We start from the raw sequence: 26,610 nt of genomic DNA on the forward strand, positions 1-26,610 counted from the left end.
ATTTATTTCAGACAGTCTCTATATTTAGCCCTAATTTAGCCATCAATAAACTCAAATTTTAATTCTATATTAACATAACTAAATTTTAAGATCCCCAGGCATAGCCCCTCACATTAAATCATTAAGATGTCTTGAAATTATGCATCAATATGAACACAAAACTAAAAATATGAACACACTTATTCTAGGTCACTGGGATACTGACTTCTATACCAACTTTTAGACCTATTTTATGTTCGCATGATTAGATGTGTGTTGAATGTTTGTGTTTTTTGTTTATTAATTTAATAAATTTCTAATACAGATGATCTTTTGTAGTATAGTACAGGTTAGGATAGCCATTCTCGCCTAACTGAATCCTTTATATTCTCTCTGTATAAATCTAGATCTATCTAGTAGGTCTAGATCTAAGCATTTAGCTTCATTCAATGTAGGCCTAACAAGCTCACTCCAAACATTTTCCATTTATTCTCTATTAAAAAAAACAACAAATGAACAAATATAATATAAGATCATTTTTATTGATGTCCAAAACTGGCTGTCCGAAATAAATTTTGTTAAGAAAATCTAATTTAATTCGGACACCCTATTAATCAAACAACTTGGCTTATGAATCAAATAAATCATCTCCAAAAACAGAATAAATATTGCTGGGCTCATTAGTATAGACTTAGACAATCAAAAACATAGTCTTAACCTTAGGAATAGGTAATTAATGTCATCCGGGTAACATAGGAAAAAACAACAACCTGACTAACAAATTTAAAATTTGTTTTTCTTACATAAATAGACAGCTAAATGGAAGGAAAGTGGGTCAGAATCATTGGAAAATGGACAAGCATATTATACAGCGCGCTAGTTTTATTATAAAAATTAAAATAATTATTTAATGACCACAAAAACAGCGAATGTCCGAATTCATATAATGTCCGAATTAAATAAACTACTATAGTCTAGAATCTAGATCTTCTAAGATATAGAATCTATCTAGATCTAATCTATCTATAGTCTGAGTATAGAGTATAGTACTATTACTACTATAGACTCTAGCCTACTCCAGATCCAGATCTATCTAGACTCTAGACCTAGATCTTTCTTCTAACTTGTACCCTAGATCTAGAATCTAGGCCTATAGTATAGAGTATAGAAGAGAGTATAGCATAATAGTATAAATACACTATATAATACAATAATATGGCATATATATAGATTATAATAGATTAGGCCTATATATTAATATATCTATGGCACAAGAAGTCCAATGTAAATCTAGATCTAGAATGTAGATCTATCTAGATCTAAATTCTAAATCCTAAAACCACATCTGTGCCATTACAACTGTGCTAAAACATCCTGCTTCATAAAATTTAGTTATAGAAATATTCTAAATTAGATTAGATCTATATTATTATTAGATATTATACTGCCGCAGTGATTTACTTTAAAAAATCTCTAGATCTTTAATACACCAATAATGTTTTCAGGCTGTTAAGAACATCATCAGAGAGGATAAGCATGATTTTGGGACACTCTCACTTTCATGCTTAGTATGATACTCTAGTCACCACCACGGCAGACAAACATGATGAGGATTCAACGCCTGAATCCAAATCGAGAGAAAACTTAGAATCTGAAAAGCCTGCTGACCAAGTCTCACCCCAAATACATGCATTTTGCCAGTATAACAGCTCACCATCTAGTGCTTTAACTAAAAGTAACACTAAATTAGAATGCCTTGTAGGCAATGACAGCAAAGCTCAAATTCAAAATGAAAAAGGAAAAAGGATTGACAAGGCAGCAGGCTCAAGTGCCAATGGCTCAAGAGTAAATTCTGCTCTTGGGTCCTCTAAAAGTAGAAAAATTGAAAAGTCTAATGGTAGCTCTGCTCCAAAAGTAGCTAAAGCAAACAATAAAAACTCGATAAAGACTTTTAAGAAAGTAGCAAATAAAATTATTTATGAGAAGAGACGATCTAAATTCTTAATTCGTCAAGAAACGAACAAATTTGATGAAAATCATAATCTTGTGTGTATTATCAAATACCTCCTGACTGAACTCACAACCAAACAAGGAACTAGTAATGATCAGCAACTGGACTCTATTGCATCTACTTCTGGTAATATCAAGTCTCAGTATTTATTAGAAGAAAAGTTAAACTCAATTGATGCTGATACAATCAACAATCTCATAGATTTACTGCTGCTGAACCCCGATGAAATAGACACATTAGACATAGAGAATGAGACTTTGCAACTGCTTATTGATTTCCTGCATTTTCGATTGCAAAGTAGACACTATGTAGATGCTGTCAAAGATGGTAGTAAAGTTGAAAATCAGTCTGGCTGTCAGCTTCGGAATGACAATGTAATTATACACATTGGTTCTCCTGCTACATCTAGCTCTTCATTTAGTGTGTATACTGCTTCACGACACAGTCACACATCATCGTTTTCATCTGGGAATGTAAGCACCTCTGTGCAGAGCACACAAGAGTCTTCAGTGGATCCTGACAGTGATGTGTCTACATTAGTTAGAGAATCTGCTCGTTCGACAGCCAACCCTGACTTACCTGGGACATCACAGACATACAGTGCCCAGTCTACCTGGGCCAGAGCCATAAGTGGTACCAGGTCACACCTTCTGTCCAACGCACCAGTCAATCTGGTATCTTTGGCCTCAACTGCAGTGTTAGCTGTGACTGGCTTATTAGATCCGTTGGCTCCCATTGACAACTCACAATATTACACTGGACTTGCAAGCATTCTTAGGAGAGGACCGCCTCAACCAGAAGAGCAAACCCAACCAGCTGTCCCAGTGCCTAACCGCCGTAGACGCTTGAGACCAAATCACTTACAAAGTGTAGCTCCAAGTGTAGCAAATACTATCCAGCCAAGACCTCAGCCTTTAAATCCTCCTCCAGACTCAATTCCTATAGCAGCTAACATACCAAGTGTTGGCCCTCCTCCACGCATTCCTGAGCCAGTGCTTGCTCAGATCCGAGGCTTTGGCATTTTCCCACATCCACCCCTTCCGCCTCTTGTTCCACCTCCTCCTCCACCACCTGCACCTCCACTACCAGGCCAACACATTAGACCTCCTCAAGCTCATGAAGCAGGCCAACTGATCATTCGGAATCAACATTTGCATCACCCTCCTGCATTGTCACCTCTAGCACACAGACGTGTGTCCAATGTGATTAGGAGGCACTCATCAAACAGCCACTGATCTCAAAAGAGATTAGGTAGGAACATAGTGCATAGTTCACAATACATTTTTATACACAGTTTACACAAATTAATTTAGATCCAATCACTTTTAATGTCTTTTTTTTATATATGTAATTAAATAGTATATCTCAATTTCAATTTTACATAACTTGAGATTTGATATACCATATTTTGAAATTTACTTGGCTTCAAGTGATTAGAAATTACTAAAATTAATACAACAGCCTCACTAAACAAACCTACTAAAGAAGTAATACCAAAATACCTTAAAACCTTAGTTATAAATTTTCAAAGCATTAGAAACAAAACAGCAGACTTAGAAATTTTATTAGAATGTGAGAAACCAGACATAATTGCAGGAACAGAAACTTGGCTGCATCCTGAAATTTATAATGCAGAAATTTTCAATAGTAATTATGAAATTTTTAGAAAAGATAGGGCTGATAATCATGGAGGAGTTCTTTTAGCAATAAAAAACACTCTTATAGCAGAAGAAATTACCTTACCTAACTCAAAAAATGTAGAATCAACATTTTGTAAAATTAATACCACCTCAACATCCCTAATAATAGGCAGCATTTACAGACCACCAAATTCTAGTTTAGAATACATGCAGGAACTATGTAATCAGATTACTACACTTAAAGAGACAAATAAAAATGCAGTTTTTTGGATTATGGGTGATTTCAACCTACCTGATATAAATTGGAAAACACTAACCATAGATAAACACCAAAACCTTAAGGACATAAATGAGCTTTTCATAGAAACTTTACACAACCTAAGTTTAGATCAAATCATTAAAAAGCCAACTAGATTAAACAACACATTAGATCTCTTCTTAACCAACAGACCTGGATTAGTAGTTGATTATGAAATTATCCCATGAGATAATAAAAATACACAGTCAGATAAAAGCAGTAGCCAATACAAAACCCAAAAGAAAAATCTTACTCTGGAATAAATGTAACCTGACACAACTACACCAAGCTGCACTAAATTTTCAACAAACATTCTTATTAGAAAAAGACATTAACCAACCAGTCGATGACCTCTGGAATTTCATTAAAAACCATCTTAAAAGCATTATAGAAAATCATATACCAACTAAATACACATCAAACAAAATAAATAAATGCTGGTTTAATAATAGACTAAAGAAACTTTGTAAACAGAAGGTAAACCTATATAAAAAATTTAAAGAAACTAATGCAGAAAGAGTTTACAAAAAGTATATAAAAATTAAACACTTAACCCAAAAAGTAAGCAGACAGCTGCAGAGTGAATACATAAACAATGTAATATCTAAAGATAACAACAAAAACCTATGGTCATACATTAAGTCTAAGAAAATGGAAACAACAGGCATAGCACCATTAAAAGATGAACATAACATAATACATAATGATAATGAAACTAAAGCAAACATCCTAAACAAATACTTTGCATCAGCATTCTCAGCCCCAGGAAACAAAGACATATTACTGAATTTGAACCAAGTAAACAACATAGAAGATATAGTAGTACAAGAAAATGGAATTCAAAAACTATTAGCCAACACCAAACCAAATAAAGCTTCTGGACCTGATGGTATTCCAGTAGATTACTCAAAGAACTAAGCAATGAGCTAGCCCCAGTGTTCAAAATACTCTTTCAGGCTTCACTTAACCAGGGCAGAGTACCAAAGGACTGGAAAGAAGCTAATGTCACCCCCCTATTTAAAAAAGGAGAAAAATCTGACCCAGGAAACTACAGACCAGTATCACTTACCAGCATCACATGTAAAATCCTAGAACACATAATATGTAGCAACATCATAAACCACTTAGACAAACATAATGTCCTCACACCATACCAACATGGCTTTAGGAAATATAGATCATGTGAAACACAACTAATAGGACTAATTGATGATTTTTCAAAAGGTTTAGATAATAGTGAACAAATAGATGCTATCTTACTAGATTTTTCTAAGGCTTTTGACAAAGTTCACCACCATAGTTTGCTTAAAAAATTAAAATATTTCGGCATTAATGGTCCACTGCATCAGTGGATTAAAGATTTTCTGATAGGGAGAGAACAAACTGTAATAATAAATGGCTCTAAATCAACACCGATAACAGTAAACTCAGGTGTACCTCAAGGAACAGTCTTGGGTCCACTACTATTTTTAATTTACATAAATGATTTACCAAATTGCATTAGTTCAGGAACAAAAGTCAGATTATTTGCAGACGATTGCATAATATATAGAACAATAAAAACAACACAAGACACAGATATTTTACAAAGAGAATTAGATGAATTACAGAAATGGGGATCAAATTGGAGCATGTCTTTCCACCCAGAAAAATGTCAGTTGTTAAGAGTAACAAAAAAACTAAAACAAATTAATTCCACTTATCTTATTCATGGCAAACCAGTAACACAGACTAAAAACGCAAAATACCTAGGTGTTATAATAAATGAAAAACTATCATGGAATCCACATATTGATGAAACTACAAAAAAATCAAACAAAGCATTAGGATTTATTAAAAGAAATTTCTATAAATCAAATAAGAACATAAAACTAAAATGTTATTTAACCTTGGTTAGGCCAATAATAGAATATGCATCCTCCGTTTGGGACCCCTCAACTCAAGAAAACATTAAGAAACTGGAACAGACACAAAATAGAGCAGTGAGATTCATAACAAACGAATATTCACATTTGACTAGAGTAACACCTTTAGTAAAATCACTAAATTTAGAAAGCCTTCAGGACAGAAGGCTCAAAAGTAAAGCAGCAATCATACATAAAACACTGAACCATAATCTTCAAATACAAAAACAAAATTTAATAAAATACTCTGAAAGACACAAAGATAAAGGCACATTCCTTGTCCCATATGCTAGGACAAATTTGTACAAATACTCCTTCTTCCCTAGTGCTATTAGAGCATGGAATGGGTTGCCTGAGCTAGCCAGGAAAACCAGTGACTTGGCAGAATTTAAGTCATTGGTTAATATGCATGACTAAATGCATGACGCGTAGGACGTAATCATCTTCTTTTTTGAAGTAACGTCTGTATTATATAAGATAAGATAAGATAAGAAAATATTTAACGTCATATTTTCAACTGTTTAATTGATATCTCAAAAATAAAAAGAGAAACTATAAAAAGTTAACTTATTTCTTAAGCAAACTCCAGCATGGAATTATAAAGTATCAGTAAAAGACTATTGTGATGAAGTTATATTAATTAATTTGCGTAAAATGAAATTTATTCATTTGAAAGTAAAATTTAAAAGATGAGATGAGAAAAATTTATAAATATTCTTTATGAAATGAGAAGAAAAGCTGGCTAATGTGAACAAGAATTCAATGGACAGTAATGAGAAGAGGATGGCCAGTGCTATGCATATCTTCAGATTCATCCACCTACAATCAAGTTATCATATTGCCACCTTGCTAGAAACCTACCAACTGGTTTTGAAGATTTACACCAACTGAAACTCTGGATACAAGAAGAGAGGAACGTAAAGAAAAAAAAAGGTCGAGGGTATTATACCAATAGTACTATTACGTCTCACACTTCATGACTTCGAATTTTTATGTTTGTATTATAAATCATTAAGATTTTTAGTGACCCACTTAGTGGATGAATAGTCTTAAGGAAAACTATTGGACCCATGTACTGTGCCTAATAATTGTAACCTAACTTTATTTCTATGTCTACCCTATAAGACTTTTTTTTTTCAGTCTTAAGATTGAAATGAGGTAAATAAGAACAATGTTAAAAAAATGTTGGTGAAAAAAAAGTTAAATTTTGAAATTATTTGTTTGAGCACAGGGCAAGGTTAACCTTTTGTTGCTGACGCTTATTATAATGTAGGAACTGCTATGCGGTAAGTATAGTTATAATTTACTTAACTTTTCTTAGACAATAATAATCTCTTGTAAAATAACTAAATGCTATGTAGGGAAGCAAGCATGATTTTGATTTTATTGTTCAATTTAATTATTAAATTAAGAATTGACAGCGAGGGAGATCAAGACACAGAGGCTTAATAAAGAAAAACACTCAGAAATAAAGAAAAAGCATATGAAACAAAATTATTTCAGATTTTCATTTGGTAATAGTGGCAGAATTTGGGCGTGGAGACGAAAGGCCCAGGAGAGATCTGAATGGAAGGATGTGTTAAAGCAGGCCAGAGCCCTCCATGGGCTGTAGCGCCACTGGGATGGATCGAATAGTGTCAGAAATTTCTTTGCGTGAAAAAAATGTATGCTCACATGAAGTGCAGAGTCCCATGATTTTTTTTTCACATCTGCAACAACTTTATCTTCAGTCTAGAACTGTATTATACTCAAGCTATAAACCTTCATTTTAATTCTGACAACTTAATGCCAATTTTGTTTACCTCCCAGGATATGTCTTCATTGAATGAGTCACGATCTAGTGACAATGTCAGGCGTCCAAATTTTGTAGGGCATGTCATTTCCCATGCTGATTCTAGTTTCCAGGGCAACAGAACTCTAGGCAATGTGCACTCATCACCAGCAGCTGCAAGTATGTCAAACAGAAACACTTCAAAAAAAAAATTTAACTTTAAAATTTTTCAATTGCTTTTGTTTTTAATTCTGTATTTGTATTTGCATTCTAACCAGCCAGGCCTTTTTGCTTTGTCTGACTTCACTTCTAGGTTTTAGATATTCCTATTTAAATGAAGATCCATACATCCTTGCCTAAACCCCTTATTAGGGCAGGGGATGCAAGTGGGCAGGTTTCAAACTGGGACCATTGCAATGACATGACAAAGCACATACCATGTAACCATGCAGCTATTCACAGTCACAGAAGTTCCTCATCATTTTGTATTTTGATTTCAATTTTCTTATGTATGATGTTTGAATGATAAAATATGATTAGGCCTATACATAGTGTAAAAAAAATCTATATGGCATAGTTATGGATTGGATAAAGCATACTCCCAAATTTTAGTTGCTATCATGGCCAGAATGAGAATAGCCACATTTACTATTGCTAATAGATATCAGGTACTTATTTCAGCTAGGTGCAGTGGCGTAGCTGGGGGGGGGGGAGAATTTGAAAATCCTCCCGGCCCCCACATGAGGCGGGCCCCCAAATGAGAGTTCGAAATTGTTTTTTACATTAAATAAAGCGAAATGCAGGAACCCTTTAGGAAGTCAAGCCCCTTGGTTGGGCCCAGAAATGATGTCAAATTCCTAGCTATGCCACTGGCTATGTGGGTTAAACCATACTTTTCTAGATCTAGTTTTCTATGCAATTCAAGTTAAGACTACATTTGTTACACAGTGACATATTTTTTCCTGGCATAAAGAATCAGGCTTTTGTTTAGGCAGTGTTGGGTTAATATATGTTTTGATTGGTTTTTTTTATTTATTAAGTAACCTCTCTTTATTCATACAGCTCCAGAGCTAACAAACCACAGACCTAACTTCTTATCAGCAGACCACGTATATAGGTTACAAGTGTTGGAAGCTAATGATGCGATGCAGCCAGCCTTGAACAATCAAAAATCCAGGGCAGGAGGTAATAGACTCATTATTTTTAAAAAATGAGCTGCATGTTAGTTCAAGTCTAAAATGCATTCATTAAGATTTTTTTTTTATAATATTTATTTGGGCAAGTTTTTTTTTTTTATTATTCTTTATTTTTTTTAAATTAATCTTAAAATTATTTTTTTAATGTAGTGTAGACCTGGTCAAACTCAGTGGTGGTAATAGTGATTAATTTTAATCAAATATAAGGTACTCACTCTCTCTACAGGAGTGTGAAGCTATCATATAGATCTACAATGTTAGCTGAAAGAAAAAAGCAATTATATCTAAAAACAATGGGGTAAAAGTTATTTATAGAATTTTTCTAATAAGTTTGAGCTTTGTTTATTAACGAAACAATGCAAGATGTTTGTAGCATCTAGGTTATTATTTTATCAATTTCGCTTGTATTTGGAAATATGTAAAAATGCTGAAGAAAGACCATTAGAGCCTTTAAAAGCCACTGAACCATAAATAGATAACCACTCTATAGGGACTAGCAAGACACTTGCCAATGGCATGATATAATAGAATATGGGTGTCTTCAAGGAAGCCATTAGACAAATCATTGACGGAGGTGCCTAATTTTGTTTTCCATATGTCTGCAATACAAACAAAATATAGGATCACTTGAATGCTTACTTTCTTCAAGTTCAGCAATTGTAAATAAGAACAAACAATACTAGAGACTACCTGTTGCCTGCAAGACTTATTTAACAATCCCCCAAAAAGCCTAGTAGGGCTGTCTTAATGGTGTGCAATAGTAAATAAGAACAAACAATACTAGAGACAACCTGTTGCCTGCAAGACTTATTTAACAATCCCCCAAAAAGCCTAGTAGGGCTGTCTTAATGGTGTGCAATAGTAAATAAGAACAAACAATACTAGAGACAACCTGTTGCCTGCAAGACTTATTTAACAATCCCCCAAAAAGCCTAGTAGGGCTGTCTTAATGGTGTGCAATAGTAAATAAGAACAAACAATACTAGAGACAACCTGTTGCCTGCAAGACTTATTTAACAATCCCCCAAAAAGCCTAGTAGGGCTGTCTTAATGGTGTGCAATAGTAAATAAGAACAAACAATACTAGAGACAACCTGTTGCCTGCAAGACTTATTTAACAATCCCCCAAAAAGCCTAGTAGGGCTGTCTTAATGGTGTGCAATAGTAAATAAGAACAAACAATACTAGAGACTACCTGTTGCCTGCAAGACTTATTTAACAATCCCCCAAAAAGCCTAGTAGGGCTGTCTTAATGGTGTGCAATAGTAAATAAGAACAAACAATACTAGAGACAACCTGTTGCCTGCAAGACTTATTTAACAATCCCCCAAAAAGCCTAGTAGGGCTGTCTTAATGGTGTGCAATAGTAAATAAGAACAAACAATACTAGAGACTACCTGTTGCCTGCAAGACTTATTTAACAATCCCCCAAAAAGCCTAGTAGGGCTGTCTTAATGGTGTGCAATAGTAAATAAGAACAAACAATACTAGAGACTACCTGTTGCCTGCAAGACTTATTTAACAATCCCCCAAAAAGCCTAGTAGGGCTGTCTTAATGGTGTGCAATAGTAAATAAGAACAAACAATACTAGAGACTACCTGTTGCCTGCAAGACTTATTTAACAATCCCCCAAAAAGCCTAGTAGGGCTGTCTTAATGGTGTGCAATAGTAAATAAGAACAAACAATACTAGAGACTACCTGTTGCCTGCAAGACTTATTTAACAATCCCCCAAAAAGCCTAGTAGGGCTGTCTTAATGGTGTGCAATAGTAAATAAGAACAAACAATACTAGAGACAACCTGTTGCCTGCAAGACTTATTTAACAATCCCCCAAAAAGCCTAGTAGGGCTGTCTTAATGGTGTGCAATAGTAAATAAGAACAAACAATACTAGAGACAACCTGTTGCCTGCAAGACTTATTTAACAATCCCCCAAAAAGCCTAGTAGGGCTGTCTTAATGGTGTGCAATAGTAAATAAGAACAAACAATACTAGAGACAACCTGTTGCCTGCAAGACTTATTTAACAATCCCCCAAAAAGCCTAGTAGGGCTGTCTTAATGGTGTGCAATAGTAAATAAGAACAAACAATACTAGAGACAACCTGTTGCCTGCAAGACTTATTTAACAATCCCCCAAAAAGCCTAGTAGGGCTGTCTTAATGGTGTGCAATAGTAAATAAGAACAAACAATACTAGAGACAACCTGTTGCCTGCAAGACTTATTTAACAATCCCCCAAAAAGCCTAGTAGGGCTGTCTTAATGGTGTGCAATAGTAAATAAGAACAAACAATACTAGAGACAACCTGTTGCCTGCAAGACTTATTTAACAATCCCCCAAAAAGCCTAGTAGGGCTGTCTTAATGGTGTGCAATAGTAAATAAGAACAAACAATACTAGAGACAACCTGTTGCCTGCAAGACTTATTTAACAATCCCCCAAAAAGCCTAGTAGGGCTGTCTTAATGGTGTGCAATGCTTACATTCTTTTTTTTTTTCTTTCTAGTGTGAGTGTAATGTGATCAATAGTAGTAAGTAAATGGATTCTACTTGACTAGCTTTTCTAAATTCTGTTGGTTGCCAGGAAATGATAATGCTGGAGGCCAGCAGGGTGGTGCATCTGTTTATATCTCCCGAAGTTTTCGTCAGACACTACAGGAGAGCAACAATCTAGTGATGGCAGTGGCTGAGATGGAAAAGAACAAGAAGTCTGCTAAAAATGAGGAGGTGTGTTGCTAGTCAACAGTTATGATTCACCAGTTATTTAGTATTGAAATGCCGCCACACATTTCAGCCCATTACTTTTACAATGAATTGAAAACAATACAAAATAACCTTCATACCTAAAAATCATATTTATTAAATAATAAACATATTTATTAAATAATAATATAAAAAAATGTTCACATGGTAATCACAAGATAGAAACATTTTTAATTAAAAAAGCTATGTTATTTCTTTTATCCACTTCTGGCTTCTATCTAACTTGTGCATTTACTGACTCTATTAAAACATCACCTGCTGTTGTTGTTTTTTAACTGTGAAAATTTGGTCTGTCAACTCTTTGATAACATCCATCTATCTTCTGCTTTGTATTACACTATTAAATATTTTAAATTATTAACATATCACTAAAAGCAATGGTCAATACAATTTTGAATGTGACACTCTAACAATGAAAAGGAAACTTGGAGGAATAAAAGAATACACAAATTGGGCTCCAAACTTTATTTTTAAAAATATTTTGGAAAAGAAGCAGTTTTATAAAATGTTAAGAAAAATAACTGGCTTATAAAGGTATGAGGAATCCAATCAGAAACACATTTTTTTTAAAACGCACATTAATCTCTTACTAGCTTCGAAAGTCAAACCTTGAAGAAAAATTAGGAGCTGGTGACCCTTAGGCAGCTTGCAGCACACAATGCTATCCTGGCAGATCTCAAACTGTATTGAGTATTTGCTGTTTCTTTCAACTTTGTGGAGAGGTGGTAACTGCTACATGGATGACATCATTCTGATCATTAGTAATGTCCAAGTTTTCATCTTGTTATATTAGGCACATGGCAAATAGCTCTATGAAATTAACCATAGTCCGTCTAGCTCCAAAGAAGACCAACAAAAACTAGCATACTTTAATATCCAATATTCTTTTACTCTGGTCATTGATTATGCTGTCTCTATACCAGTTCTCAAGTTGTTTTATTTTAAATAAAGATTCATTATTCAGTATCAATTGATTAAAGCATAGACTTGGGGGGGGGGGATTAACATTATAGTAGTAGCAGTTTTTTTCTCTTCATGTTAGGATTAGTTAATTTTGCTGCATTTTTGTTTATGAACAGGATCTGTATGATCTGATGGACAGTTCTGTTGATGATGCTAAGACATTCCCAGTTCTTCCTCCAATATCACGCAGAAATTCTGATAGGCTGGAAAGGGTATCTTTGTTATTTATAATAATAGTAATAACAGAATTTATTTAGTGATAGATGGTGTTGGATTAAGGCTTTATGCAAGTATAAAACAAAAAGCAGCTTAAAAAAAAAAAGAAAAACTAATCTACATTTTAAATAGATAGGTCTTACTGTTCTTCTTAAACTTAGTTATGCTTGTGATCTGTCTGAGCTCAGTAGGGAGAGAGTTCCAAACTTAATGAACATTTGTTGACAGAGCGCCCATCAAGGTTTGACCATCAGGTCATTGCCAGATCTGAAAAGAATCAAATCCACCTTTGCTTCAATCGCTGCCTGGGAAGGGGTTACAAGCCCTGAAGTGATCGTGCACATCCTTGAGACTCATCCCAATGTTGGCAAGTAGAGGAAAAAACAATAAATCCTCTTTTTTTTGTTAATTGTAATTTAAATAAATTAGCTAAGCTTACTTTGTTTGTATTATGTCTGATTGTATTTTTTTATTCTTGCTATTGTTTGTGTACATGTTTCGAACGGAAGATTCATTACATCCTAGCCCAAACTTCCTGCATGCCAGTGGGGGGATAGGGACTGGCAAGGTATGAACCCAGGACCATTTATACGACAGTCTGTAGTGCATATGACAGAATTAGACAGCCACCTTTCACTTTTATTTGGGAGATGAGTTTTAAGAAAGACAATGAATATTACTGGTAATGTAAAACATTATTTTGTTTGTATGCAATGACAGGAATACGCTGCTAAATGTTTTGCCAGAAACACTGAAACAATCAAAATTGTGCTTCTTCCCAACTTTTTATTTTAAATTTTTATTTCTTCTATCCAGGTTAAGGTCATCCTATTATGAGCTCGTTTGACCACATTTTAAATGTCCTGTTTGAATCTAATATTTCTTCCATGTCTTGCATTTTGAAGCCAATACTTCTTCCTTCTAGATGTGATCTACATGTCTCCAGCTATGCAACCCGAAGCTGCAGACTATTCCCCTTACTTCATGCACATGGTTTCTCCTGGAAGTGTCGATGTCATGAACTATTGTGTAGTTGGACGTCAGTTTGCCATTCGCTACATTAAAGGGGTAAAGTTGAATTATTTTCTGTTAAGTACAAACAGCATTGTATGCAATATTAACTAGTAACATCTTTAAATAGCAGTGTAATCAATAATGACATCTTTAATTTAATTAAAATTTAATTTAAGATTAAACATTAGAAGATTAAGATGTGTATTTTCAGTTGTGAGTTTTTTTTGTTTTTTTTAACCTATTTTTTGCTTGCATTATTTTAAAATATTAATTAAAAAAAATATTTAGTGAGTGAAAAATATTTTAATATGAAAATCATCATTACAGATTATTCTACTACGTTCTGTTTTTTAATTGGTTAAAACAATGTCTAACAATGCCAAAATTCAAAAATTTTTTTCAGAAAAAGCCACATCGTCTGACCTTAAAACGCTGGATGTTTGAACAGAAAGTAACAGTCAAGCTGAGGCAGAACAATTTTTTCAAGAACTTTAGAATACTCAAAGCATTTAATGGGTATGTGAACCAGATATGACTGGTTAGGTTAGGTTACATCACTGTCATCCAACTTTTAAGTGAAGTCTTCAGTGGCTAAAACCCTGGGGCTGCATGTGATTAAGCTGTTGGCTTTCTTTGTAAGGTTATCACTGCCTTAGCAAGTGGTTCTAATTGTAATTTCTTTAGTGCTTGGGCTCTGGTTTTTATTTGTAATGGCGTGACATTGTTGGACTTGTAGCTGTATTTGTATTATTTTTGTAAGTGAAATGTAATTTCAAAACTTATAAATGAAATGCATTAGTAGTTCACATCTAAACTAATCAATATAAAAAATTGGGCCTTGTTAAAAAAATGAATGGTTTTACTTGCATGTTATACCACATTTAATTTGGAGCAACGCATAGATTTTTAAAAAACAATTCCTGTTATTATCTTGCCAACCAAGTGTGGGTGGGTTGGTGGAAAGTGGACCCCGAGAATGGCTCTAACGATTTTCCTAGATATTTGACAGTTTATGTATATCTTTGGGAAAAAAATACTGGCTAATTGGCCACACATGGTAAACTCTAGTTTAACCATATAATTTTCAAAATATAATCAACTTAAAATTAAATTTGGTCTTAGAGATCTGCCTAAATCCTTAACACACATCAGTTGAAATTCCTGCAAAGAGTTAAATAGACATTAGGTGTTCAGTAACATTTTTCGCACCATCTTATATACAAATCAGTCTATAATACTGTCTTTTTATGTTTATAAGTCTAGATCTTTATTACCAAACTAGAACTTTCTAGATTTATACATCGGAAGTAACCAAGATTTTATTAGCTGGGGGGGGGGGGGGGGGGATTCAACCTGGTTAATTAATATTCCTTTAATTTTCATCTATCATTTATTAGAAATGAACAAAGTTTGTAGATAAGCAAAGAGTTTCATCTAGTCTCCTAATACATTAGGCTTTTATTTTATACTTGAATTAGTATCATAGCAAAAAATATACACTTACTGTGGTCATGTACTGTTTAGACTGGCTCAGAATATGGACATGAGAAACTTTGGTAAAACTAAAAGAAGGCTGCGAAGCATTTTAAACCTCTGCAACCCAGCTTTTGCTGACACGCTCCTCCTGGTTCAGACCATGTGCCTTGACCTTGAGAGTCTGTCTATGATACAAGTTGACAAGGAGGTAGTTTTTTTTTTTTTTTTTTTTTTTTTTTAAGAGATTTCTTTTTGTTATGCTTAGCAGTTTGTATTAAATACTGCCTTTTAAAATTCAATAGAACCATGTTTCACAACTACGTTTAGAGATGTGGTTGTCAACTTTTTATATTATTATTTATATTTATTTTAGATTTTAATAGTGTCCTCAACTTACTTTCATGTACATGTCTGCTCTTGTAATAACATATCAAGATACAACAAGAAATCCATATAATATGCATAAACTATAATAAATATATCCTTGAATATTATTACGATGTTCAAAAGTATGTTTGTATATATATACTATATCTTTCACTACTTTGAAAGCCAAGCATTTTACCATTCAGCCACTACACACTTATTAGAATTATTACATTTTTAGTACCTTTACTATTTTAACTGTGAATAGACCTTGTTTTTAATGATTTAACTGTATGGAATTTAGCTCTTGTAAAGGAGAGTAATCCTTGAAGGATTACAGGCACGATATGGCCTAAATTGTGCCGATGTGCCAAAAACTCAAACTCAAACTCAAACTTGGGTAACCTCTAAAAGGTCCACTAATCTCTTCTAAAAAGCCCATTTGTTTAAGCTATATATTTCAGGGCTAATCGCATTAGTTGTTAGTCCCTGTGTCCCATGACTCAGCATTAAGTCTCTGCCTCACTGATTATTTGAATTCATGTATCAATGAAATGTGCATAGAATCATCCTAGTATCCCAATTTGTATGTTCCTCTCTCTTTGACCAGCTGACCTACACATTGAATGAGTTCATGGAAGACCAGGAGCACTACACACGTGAGATAACCTCCAAGATTGAGAGATACACCTCCATGCTGCTACACCTGACTTCTCGCACCTGCTGGGATGATGCCATCAGTGCTGGTCTGGCTGTAGAGAGAGAGGAGAGGAAGCACTTGGCACCCAAGAGGATCAATGAACTCAGGAAAATGCAGAGGAAGAAATTGAGGTTAGTGTCCAGGATTGAACTCCCGTTAGGTTCTCATTATGTATGAAATAAAACAGAAAGCTACTATTTCACCAGTTTCTCTTTGTGGCATTGAAATTAAAAAAAAAAAATTAAAAAAAAAACAACATATTTTTGGTAGATAAAGTTATTTGTAAAAAAAGTAAAGTTCCCCTTTCAGACCTTGCGATCTATGGGGCATTCGATGTTAAGGTCACATTTTTTTTTTTTTGGCCAACAGTTAACGAGCAGGGTGTTATGCGGCCAGCACAACGACCAACCACCTTTACTTTCCCCAACTAAAGTCAGGTACCCATTAAAGTTGGGTGAACTCAGGAGTGCCCTGTGAATTCTGAAATTCAACATCTCAGTCTTCATTGAGATTCGAATCCAGGACCATAAGTTCAGAAGCCAGGCTCTTAATCACTAACACAATGATATACTACTGTGACCCAATAAAGCATTGTTTGTTTTTTTCTTGTTAATTTTAAAACAAATCATTTGTACAAACATTTAAAATCTGCTTTGTCTTCTAACCTCATGTCATAAAATGCAAGTCATTTTTTTTTTAAATTTCTTATATGTCTGTGAATTGAATAGTTGTCTTCATCACTCAGGATATTTCCCTTCTTTTATGTTTGTAGCACTGTCTCTGGTACATCTCAAGGAATGCAAAGGCATGTTCAAGATGAGTCCAGCATTGGCCAGTGGATTCATGTAGAAGCTAGTGAGGCCAAACAGTTTGAGAAGATGAAAGAGGAGAAATGTGTCCAGCTGACACGCTTCATATACAGCATTGACTGTATGCTGAGACAGGCTCTGTTCCAGATCTATTTAAACTCGTTATGGGTAAGATGATCATTAGTTTTCTAATTGGCTTCTCTGGAGTTTCTTTCTTCTTTATGCTGTATTTTGAATTAAAAAAAGTGCAGTTGACCATCCTTTTAGGTAAACTGTTCAAGCATATGACACTAGATTTCCCATTTTCTCCAACAGATTTATCACAATTAATGTATCTCTTGTTCTCTCTGTTTGTATTCAAAGAAATACTATTACATTGATTGAAGTATCAGAAACAATTGCATTCAGACATGTTTCTGTTATATAGGATAAACACATTAGAGCGCTTTCACTGAAGTGTTAGAGATGGTTACAACAGAAATATAGATATTTTTTTTTTAATTCAAATTTTTGTCCCCAAATTCCTTCACTAAGGCCACATTTGTTCTCATAATTCTCATCAGTGCATCCATGTGTGTTTGCTGTGTATATGGCATTGTCCTTCAAAACAGCAGATGCACATTATTTGTTAGTTTTTGTTAAGATTATTAGAAAACATTAGTTGGCAGTATGGAAAGATGAACACATAATGCTTAAGTTTTTGTAGTGATGGTGAGTTATCTTACCTTATAGATTACAGCCCAAAAGAGAAGATAATTACATTCTACGCATTTCATGTCTATTTCTTGATGCATGTAAATCAGTGACTTAAACTCCTGGCTGATTCAGTTCTTAAATTGTAAAGCATTTTGGTATCATAAAGAAATAGAGTTGCCAGTTTCAACTACTAAAGACCTGTGATTTGGTCTTTACATTTTAAATGTTTAACAGTGTTTAATTTTCCTGGTATTTATCTCTTGCCAGAAAACAGCTGATTACCTCAGTATTCAAATGAAGACATTCCCAACAGATAGTGACATTAAAGCATTAGTCAAAGGATATGTTGGTGATCTGGATATTCAGCATTTATTTTTTAGCAGTGATGATGATGATGACGATGATGCAAAAGGTGTTACTGGAAGGCCTGGAGATGCCCTGGGTGATAAAGGGGATAAGCAAGAGCATCAAAATAATGTTCCAAAGAATGGCAGTTTTCTTCCAGGGAAAGAGGATAAGGACCAACCAGCACCACACAAGTCTCAAGGCACCATGGAGAATGAGGTATCTACCGCCACAACAACTGGAGCCACAACATTCATGTCATCCTCTGTGCCAACCAACTTCACGTCAGACTCCCACGGCCCCCTGACCAGCTCTACTGCTGCAGACAATGCCTTGTACATTCAGTTCATCCATGGGGAGCTTGGAAACGACTCTTTAGATTCTACAACTTCATCTTCACTGTCAGATGAAGGGGATGTTAATGCCATGGGCAACGAGGACAGGTTTGTGGCCTTCAATGACCTAGACCTAAATTATCAGCCTGCTCATCTTGATGATCTAAACACCATGGTTGTCACAGGAACTGAAATGCGAACTTACAGACTAGGTACTCAGAGCACATATCAACCTTTAACCAATGAGAGCATCCCAACCTCAACGGATGACTTTCTCAGTGAGCATGAGGAAGTTACCATTGTTGAAAACGCCAACATGTTTGAGTCGAATGATGGTGAGAACAGTGTGTTTGACCTCAGTACACCAAGAAGCAATTTTTCCTCAGAGTTCAACAGTGATGTGGCATCTACTGATTTGACCATCACTTCAGAGGATAGAGATAGTCATTCCAGAGCACCAAACAATGCAAACGTTGTGAACACATATTTTATTTCTCAGGTTATGCCCAGGGTTCTTCCAATCAGTTCTGACAGAGATCTGATGAACCCTCAAGGAAGTATAACCAAGAATCCCAGCTTAAAATCTAAGCCTGACCAAAAGTTGAATCTCAGTTCCAAACATTACAGCATCAAGTCTCAAATCTTAATGCCTACTGTTATACAGAAACAACTTCACCCTTCTGAAAAACGTTCTGGAAACACATCTCTGAAAGACAAAAATCGAGACCAACCTACAAGCAAGACACACAACTTACCTGACGCCTTGGGTATATTGCGACCTCATGATTCAAATGTAATGGGCCTTTTTGGCCATCTGTTCAGCCTAGCTGGAGAGTCTTCAGTGGACTTAACTGAAGACAGCCACATTGAAGATATGCTGGAGTTTCCTATTCTGGATGGAACGGCTTGGGAGCCTGAAAATATTGACCATTACCTAAGTGTAAGAAACTCTCACAGCAGCTCGGTTGACCAAGGCGGCCATTTGGATGTGCAAAATATCCAAAATGCTTCATCTGATACTTCTAACAGCACTATGACGAGTTTAAAAACTGCTGAAAACAATTGTGGGAACAAGACCCAGAACAAAATGTCCAGTGTTAATAATCCTGACCCAGAAGTTAAGAAAAAAACTTTGCAACCTTCCAACCCCACCTCAGATACAGACTCCCAGCCCTTGGATCTTCGCACGACTACCACATCTGGAAGCAACACAAATTTAGCCCTTTCTGGTGAGGTGAACATTCTTGATTTCTTAGCCAAAGAGATGGACTACAATTACTCTGATGACAATGTACCCCGAGTCAGGAGCAGCCACTCTTATCCTTCAGCATTTGTGGACATCACAGATGAAAGTGAAGAAAGCCAGATGACTAAGCAGAACTCACTGACGGGCGAAGACACTCATTTCGTTTACAGTTCGGGGATCCCAGGAGCAAGAAAAGATGGAGGAAGACGGAGGAAAAAAGGTAAAGCAAGGTTTCCTGATACGAGTAGCTTGTCTTCAGGAGAAACAGAATCTTCTAGTCATGGGACCATATCACAAAGCACTGTGAAGTTTCAAGATGCCCCACATTCAACTAGAAATGATACTGGTTTTGTCAACACTGTTGCTTCTACACAGCTACCTCTGACTGTAAGTAAAATAAACTTTTGGGTCAAAGTAGTTCAATTTAAGGATGCCCAGAGGAGGCATGGTGGCTGAGGGGTAAAAGTGCTTGGCTTCTGAACCAGGGTTACTGGGTTTGAATCCTGGTGAAGACTGGAATTTTTAATTTTGGGATACTTGGGCACTTAGCTCTATTGGGTACCTGACATTTGTTGGGGAAAAGTGAAGATGGTTGGTCATTGTGCTGGCCACATGACACCCTTGTTAACCCTGGGCTACAGAAACAGATGAAATTGCATCATCTGCCCTATAGATAGCAAGGTCTGAAAGGGCAACTTGACTTTTAAGGATGCATGGAGCCCTTAATTTGGCATGTTTTCCAAAGTTTCTTACAAAAAAGAAAAATTACCTTCCAAATAGTGACCAATTTATTATTACTATACTAATGTCCAATGAAACAAAGCTGATGTCTAGCTATAAAAATAAATTTTAAATTAGGTCCAGTTTTTTTCGTAATTTTAAAAACTAAATGCTGTGGAATTACTCCTGTGCTAATTTTGTCTTACATATATATAAACATCTGTGTGTGTTTTTTGCATGTTTGTGGAGCGGAATTAACATTATCAAGGCTCTAGAAGTCTGATTTGTCAAACTCTATTCTGATTTGAAGTGGTTTATAATTATGTCAAGCTAATTTCTTTTTAATTGAGGAACACCTCAACTCCAAAACTTTGTCTTTGTTCATGTCCTTTATTACTGAACATAGTTTTAATAAGTGTTAATAAGGTTTCCACTCTCTTCTTATAGGTCCAAGATATATTCATTTTTATTATTTAATATACAATTTTCTTCTACATTCTTTTTACTTTCTGCTTTTTCTTCTTCTTCGTCTCTGTTCTGAACTGAAACACTTGAATCTGTCTAAAAACTAGTCCCATATCTTCATTCATCTGCATGCTTGACTAGAGATCTTATTTTGAGAGGTTTTTGAGGTCAATTTCATCTGCATGCTTGAGTATAGATCTTATTTTGAGAGGTTTTTGAGGCCAGGTTCTTGACTCTATTTATAAATTCACAGGTTTGAAAAAAAATCAATCTTTAGAGCATTTTCCTAGTGGAATAAGTTGATGATGTCTCCATTTGTCATCCTTCTATGATGTCTTTGTATTGCTGTTTTAAGTTTTAAAGTTTTAATTCCCAGAATTATTTCCTTAACTCCAGGAAAACAAATTAATAGATAAATCATCAAAGAAGAACCTGGCTATGAGCTGTAACATTGACAAGCTCTACAGGTCAAGTACTGTTGATCCCAACGAGGTCAACATTGAAAGGAGGAGCCTAACCTCAGACACCTCATCCACCAGTGATGTTGCTGATATTGATTTTGAAAGTCATATTTTTCTGCCCACCTCTCAGGATTACAGTTGTAGTACTCATGGTCGAAAAATTGGGTCAAAGAAGAACCTGGCAATGAGCTGTAACATTGACAAGCTCTACAGGTCAAGTACTGTTGATCCCAACGAGGTCAACATTGAAAGGAGGAGCCTAACCTCAGACACCTCATCCACCAGCGATGTTGCAGATATCGATTTTGAAAGTCATATTGTTCTGCCTGCCTCACTGGATTACAGTTGTAGTACTCAAGGTCAAAGCATTGGGCCAGAACGCATTCAGAATATCAGCATTGAGAAGGCGACAACATTCGGTAAAAGTGATCAGGAACCTTTGGATAGTAATAATGGTAACGTTGGCCGCAGTGATGAAGACGACTCAAGTAAAAAAGGGAACAGCCTGGCTAATAGAGCAAGGATAGCCAGCAGGAATGTTTCTGGTGGAGGTGTTGGCAGCTACAGTAGTGTCCCTGGACCACCAATGCCACCCCAAGGTACCCCAAGATCATGGAGTGATGGGCTACAAGACATCAAACCTATGTTTCATGCTGCTGTCCACCTTGAGAAGCATGTGATCTGTATGACTCCAGATGTGTTTGACTTCACAGGGGCTGCTTTCAACATGATACACGACATGGAGGAGGTAATTGCTTATATAACATTGTAAAGATGTTACAACGGTTCTGTCAGATCTGTGTTAGATTTGTTTGACTATTTAAAATACATTTTGTCAGGCTGCAATCTGTAAAATAAATAAATGTAGAAATTATACAAATGTAAAGGACTAGATCTAGATTCTAGATTACTGATTGTGATGAGTTCACTGGAAAGACTCCTTACAATATTGAATCATTACAAGAAAAGATAAGAATAAAAAATCATAGACCACCATCAGCTTCATAAAAGGGGGGAGGGGAGGTCCACTATTATTCGCCTTAGTGAAATGCATGTGGAAAGGCAGTGGGGTTATTATTACATTTGTTCATTTTCAAGCCCTGATACCCACACTGAGGAATATCGCCAGAAAGTGGAGGTTTGGAGTTTTCCTTCTTTTAGATCATTATTAAGGCTGACGTGTCCCATCAACATGAAGCTAAAATGGTTTTGAGGTGCCAGTGACTGTCAGAGGCATTTAGAGACGCAAGCCATGGGAGCATTTCTTGGAAAGTGGGAGCTTATCTTCACTTTCACCCCAGGGAATTGACAGCTTCATAAAGTAGAGGATTAAGCAATTTTTTATTATATAAAAAGTTATGTTTTAAGTGTATTATGCATATTGAAAAGTGTCATTAAATGATTCAATTTTCTAAGTTAAGTTGACACTAAATCAAGTGGAGTTCCATTTTCATTATTTCAAACAAAGTATATTAAACAAAACTTTTTAGGTAGTTTCTCTAGTGCCGATTATAAGTTTCCGCTGTAAGTTTATTTCTTTGTGCAGCATCTGGTGAGTATTGAGACTCTAACATCAAACTGTGCTTTCCTTCCCTTTGTGATGCCCTCTGTTGTGCCAGGGACCCCAGTGGACAAAAATCCCAAAGGTCCAAGTTTGGAGATTGTACTGCGGCGAGATCATCAGCTGGTGCAGTAAGTCCTATCATTATTCTCTCTTGTATTAGGAGTTCCCCTTTTCTGACCTTGCCATCTATAGATGCATGTTAAGGTCATCTGTTTTTGTGGCCCAAGGTTAATAAGGGTGGCATGTGGCCACCAGAATGGCTAACAGCCTTTACTTTCCCCAACTAATGTTAGGGGCTCATTAGAACTGCGTGGACTCTGTGGTGCCTAAAGATTTAACTCTTTCTCTCCTAACTGACGATACCAACGTTGATTCCACCAGAATGTGGTAAATAATTATGGAAAGAAAGAGTTAAAGATCCTGAAATAAAATATCCCAGTTTTCATCAAGATTTGAACCTGGGACCCCTGGTTCAGAAGCCAAGCACTTTACCACTCAGCCACCACGCCTCTGTATTGTTATGAGCATAGACTTTTATGTTTGTACTGATTTTTAAAAAAGCATCAACTGAAACTCCAAGCCAAGCAAGTTCTTTGCAAACATTATTGTTGCCAATTATTTATTTTTGTTTGGTTTGTAAGATTTACTTTAAAAATTGAATGGTACATAAGATAAGTTGAGAGTGTTGTTTGGTCATCACAAGTACAAGTACTTTTCCATCTTTGTGGTTTCCAAAAACAATTGAAATCAGCCCTATTAAAACTTGACAAGAAAAAAAACAACAAATCTCATCCTAAGGCCAGGAATGAGAAATGGGTTCTTCACTTACCTTTCTGTCCACAGGTGCCCATTTACTAGATGTTCAATTTATCATCTTTGTTAATTGTGGTGTCACATCTCTTTAAGCCTAGCACAGTTCCTTCTGCCTGGCGAGGTTGGAGGTCAAATGTCATATTCCTACCACTACTAACCGTGTGAAGGCTGCCACAGCAGCTTGCAACTCTTGCGATGAAAAGGGTGGCAAAAAGGAATTGGTTAGGGAGCCTTTAATTTCTGTCTCAGCACATACAATGTATTCAGTAGAGTAGAAGTTATTGCTGTATTGTAGGGTATACTAGTTCCCATCTCCTCTACTGGATCTTTCAACCACAGTGCCATACTGAAATATACAGTGGAGAACGTGTGACCAGATGGAGAACCTGGTGAAGTGCATAGTCCAGTAAACTTGTGACTTGTTTTAGGCTTTCAGTTTTAAGGACACGTTTTCCTGAATTGTAAACTACATGATCCTTACATTTTATGTAATCCATTGGTTGAATTCATGTAATATGTCTATATGTTTACAGTTTTAAAACTATTTTCATATATTATTGTCAGATTGAAAAACACCATCTATGGATGCATTGACGCCATGTTCCACTCTGCTGGCATCTACACAGAGGCTCTACAGAAGCTCTTAACCAGGTATTTTTTGCCAGAGGTAGAACTTTTTGGAGAGATGGGAGCCAGGGATGCTATGCTCTTCCTTGAATCTCTGCAGCTTCTTGATGCCCAGGTAATATTTGTTTTTCCATTCACTGAACTTAGCACTAACATTTGAAAACAAAACGGTAATAAATGTTTGTTTCAGAGGGAGATCTTCTTTTAGTCACTTTATGGTAAATCTCAACAGCTACTTCTTTTTTTCTGTTTTCATTTAATTTCAAATAAAAGTTTTCTCAGTTTTGTCAATTCACTTTTTAGCTGTTAAATAGCAACCAAAATAAAAATATTTTAAAATCAGTTTTGTAAAGCACAGTTTGTAAGTCTTTTTTTTTAAACATATGCTGTAACTGTTTTTATGTTTGCAGAGATTTCTGTCCTTAATTGTTTGAGTAAATCATCAAAGATACTCTAATACATGTGTTTCTCTATGTTGACACACTGCCCTTATGACATTAGCCCCTATTGAGTTATTGGCAGTTTTTCTTGTTTTTTTTTTTTAACTTACATGAACGTGAAAGAACATGTGCTGTCTAGAATGAGAAGAAACACTTAGCTTAGCTTAAGTGAAAACTTGCATATCTTGTTAAGTTTTTTTTTTTTTTTTTTTTGTAAAGACTTTTTCAAACTTAAGTGCCAATATTGCAGTGTATAAGGTCAACATTAGAAAGAGTTAATTTTTAGGCTATTTCCCTGTTCAATAGAGTTATTTAAGTAGACAATGTATTGGCAATACAAATTGTTCTATTTTTTTGAGTTTTTCCTTTCTGTTGAGTTTTTGTTCCTTTGTTGTTGCCCTTGATTTTTGCTGCATCTTTTTTTGTTTTTAATATTAAAGATATGCTATATCTAATTTGATTTTTCTTGTTTGTTTGATGCAGCTGAAACTATTAGAAAGACTGCCAGAGTCTCAACGTCTTGGAATGTTTTTATTTGACATCAGTCCATTCAAAGAGAGCCTTCGTGTAGCTCTGACAGTTCACCAGCAAACTGTGCAAGAGAATGTGAACCATGAGACAATCATCAGAATACAAAGTCTTATTAGGGTCAGTGTTAATATCCTTTTTTTATTTCAGAGATGGGGCTTTAAACAAATTATAATAAGTTACTTTTAAATAAAATAAATATAAACTCAAACATTGAAAAATAGTTTCTATATAAGACCTAGAATACAGTGTAGGAAACAATAATAAAAAAGTGCATCAAGGATTACTAGAAAGTAAAGTTCCCTTTTCAGACCTTGCAATCTGTAGGGCAGATGATGTAAAGGTCATCTGTTTCTGTGGCCCACGGCTAATGTGCCCAGCACAATAACCAATTGCCTTTACTTTTACCCATCGTCAGGTTTTCATTAGAGCTGGGTGGATTCAGAGGCGCCCCCATAGATCCTGAAATTAAAAATTCCAGTCTTCACCAGGATTCAAACCTGGGATCCCTCAGTTCAGAAGCCAAGTTCTTTACCACTCAGCCTCCTCTATCAAGGATTACTCATGACTAATATTTTTTTTTATTGGTCACATGATATTCTACAAGTGACACCAAGTGCACCATTTTTTCAGTAAGATGAAATTTTTGATGATGGTGTATGTTGTATTGTTTCAAAATAAAGGTAGACAGGTTAAATGATGTTAAGTTTTTAAAGAGTTTTATTTGGCATCAAAAAAACATTATGACAAATTGACATTTTTTTAACTCTGCAGAAACTAGACAATTTGCAGGCTCTGTTGGAGAGCCATCCATCAACACTTGATGCCCTGTATGTTCGGCTAACCACCACTGATTCCATCCATGACATCATCCACTTGCTGCAGTCAAGAGAGATCACCCAGATTGCCAACCTCTATAATATAATGGATAGGTGAGATTGCTGTAATTGTTGATGAAACAAGACAATCAAAAGACACAAAAAAATAATTGTAGATGTTCACCCGATAGGCACCCTATTCTTTGAAGGACTTTCTCATTGGTTATTTTATCTTGCTAACTTATTTTAAGAATACCCCATAAGCGTTGGAGGTGGAAGATATTTAGCTTTTTTTTTTTCTGCCAAGAGTAGGTGGAGCATATTTCACTACGCTACAGCAAAGTGTTTATCATACTGATCCGATGGACTAGGGCTTTGGTATTGGTTGTTGGCAAGATGTTGTTGCACTCATTTTTCTGCATCCATGACATGATGCACATTGTCTTA

General features: G+C 35.5%; 1 protein-coding gene across 1 annotated transcript in view; it reads left to right on the plus strand.

The window, feature by feature from the left end:
* The first annotated feature begins 3,075 nt into the window (after window positions 1–3,075).
* The window catches only part of LOC106059649 (uncharacterized), a 34,574-nt gene continuing 11,039 nt past the window's right edge, over window positions 3,076–26,610 (plus strand). Inside the window, exons 1-18 of the mRNA XM_056015884.1 lie at window positions 3,076–3,241; window positions 7,064–7,118; window positions 7,642–7,783; window positions 8,666–8,788; window positions 11,383–11,525; window positions 12,641–12,736; window positions 12,969–13,107; window positions 13,666–13,808; window positions 14,158–14,270; window positions 15,279–15,438; window positions 16,207–16,427; window positions 17,069–17,273; window positions 18,069–20,114; window positions 21,309–22,121; window positions 22,920–23,065; window positions 24,315–24,492; window positions 25,301–25,465; window positions 26,120–26,277. Of these exons, the coding sequence (XP_055871859.1) occupies window positions 7,645–7,783; window positions 8,666–8,788; window positions 11,383–11,525; window positions 12,641–12,736; window positions 12,969–13,107; window positions 13,666–13,808; window positions 14,158–14,270; window positions 15,279–15,438; window positions 16,207–16,427; window positions 17,069–17,273; window positions 18,069–20,114; window positions 21,309–22,121; window positions 22,920–23,065; window positions 24,315–24,492; window positions 25,301–25,465; window positions 26,120–26,277 (4,988 nt within the window). The 5' untranslated portion in view covers window positions 3,076–3,241; window positions 7,064–7,118; window positions 7,642–7,644. The remainder of the gene's footprint in view (window positions 3,242–7,063; window positions 7,119–7,641; window positions 7,784–8,665; window positions 8,789–11,382; window positions 11,526–12,640; window positions 12,737–12,968; window positions 13,108–13,665; window positions 13,809–14,157; window positions 14,271–15,278; window positions 15,439–16,206; window positions 16,428–17,068; window positions 17,274–18,068; window positions 20,115–21,308; window positions 22,122–22,919; window positions 23,066–24,314; window positions 24,493–25,300; window positions 25,466–26,119; window positions 26,278–26,610) is intronic.

This window comes from Biomphalaria glabrata, chromosome 17 (genome assembly GCF_947242115.1).
Source record: "Biomphalaria glabrata chromosome 17, xgBioGlab47.1, whole genome shotgun sequence".
Taxonomy (NCBI): domain Eukaryota; kingdom Metazoa; phylum Mollusca; class Gastropoda; family Planorbidae; genus Biomphalaria; species Biomphalaria glabrata.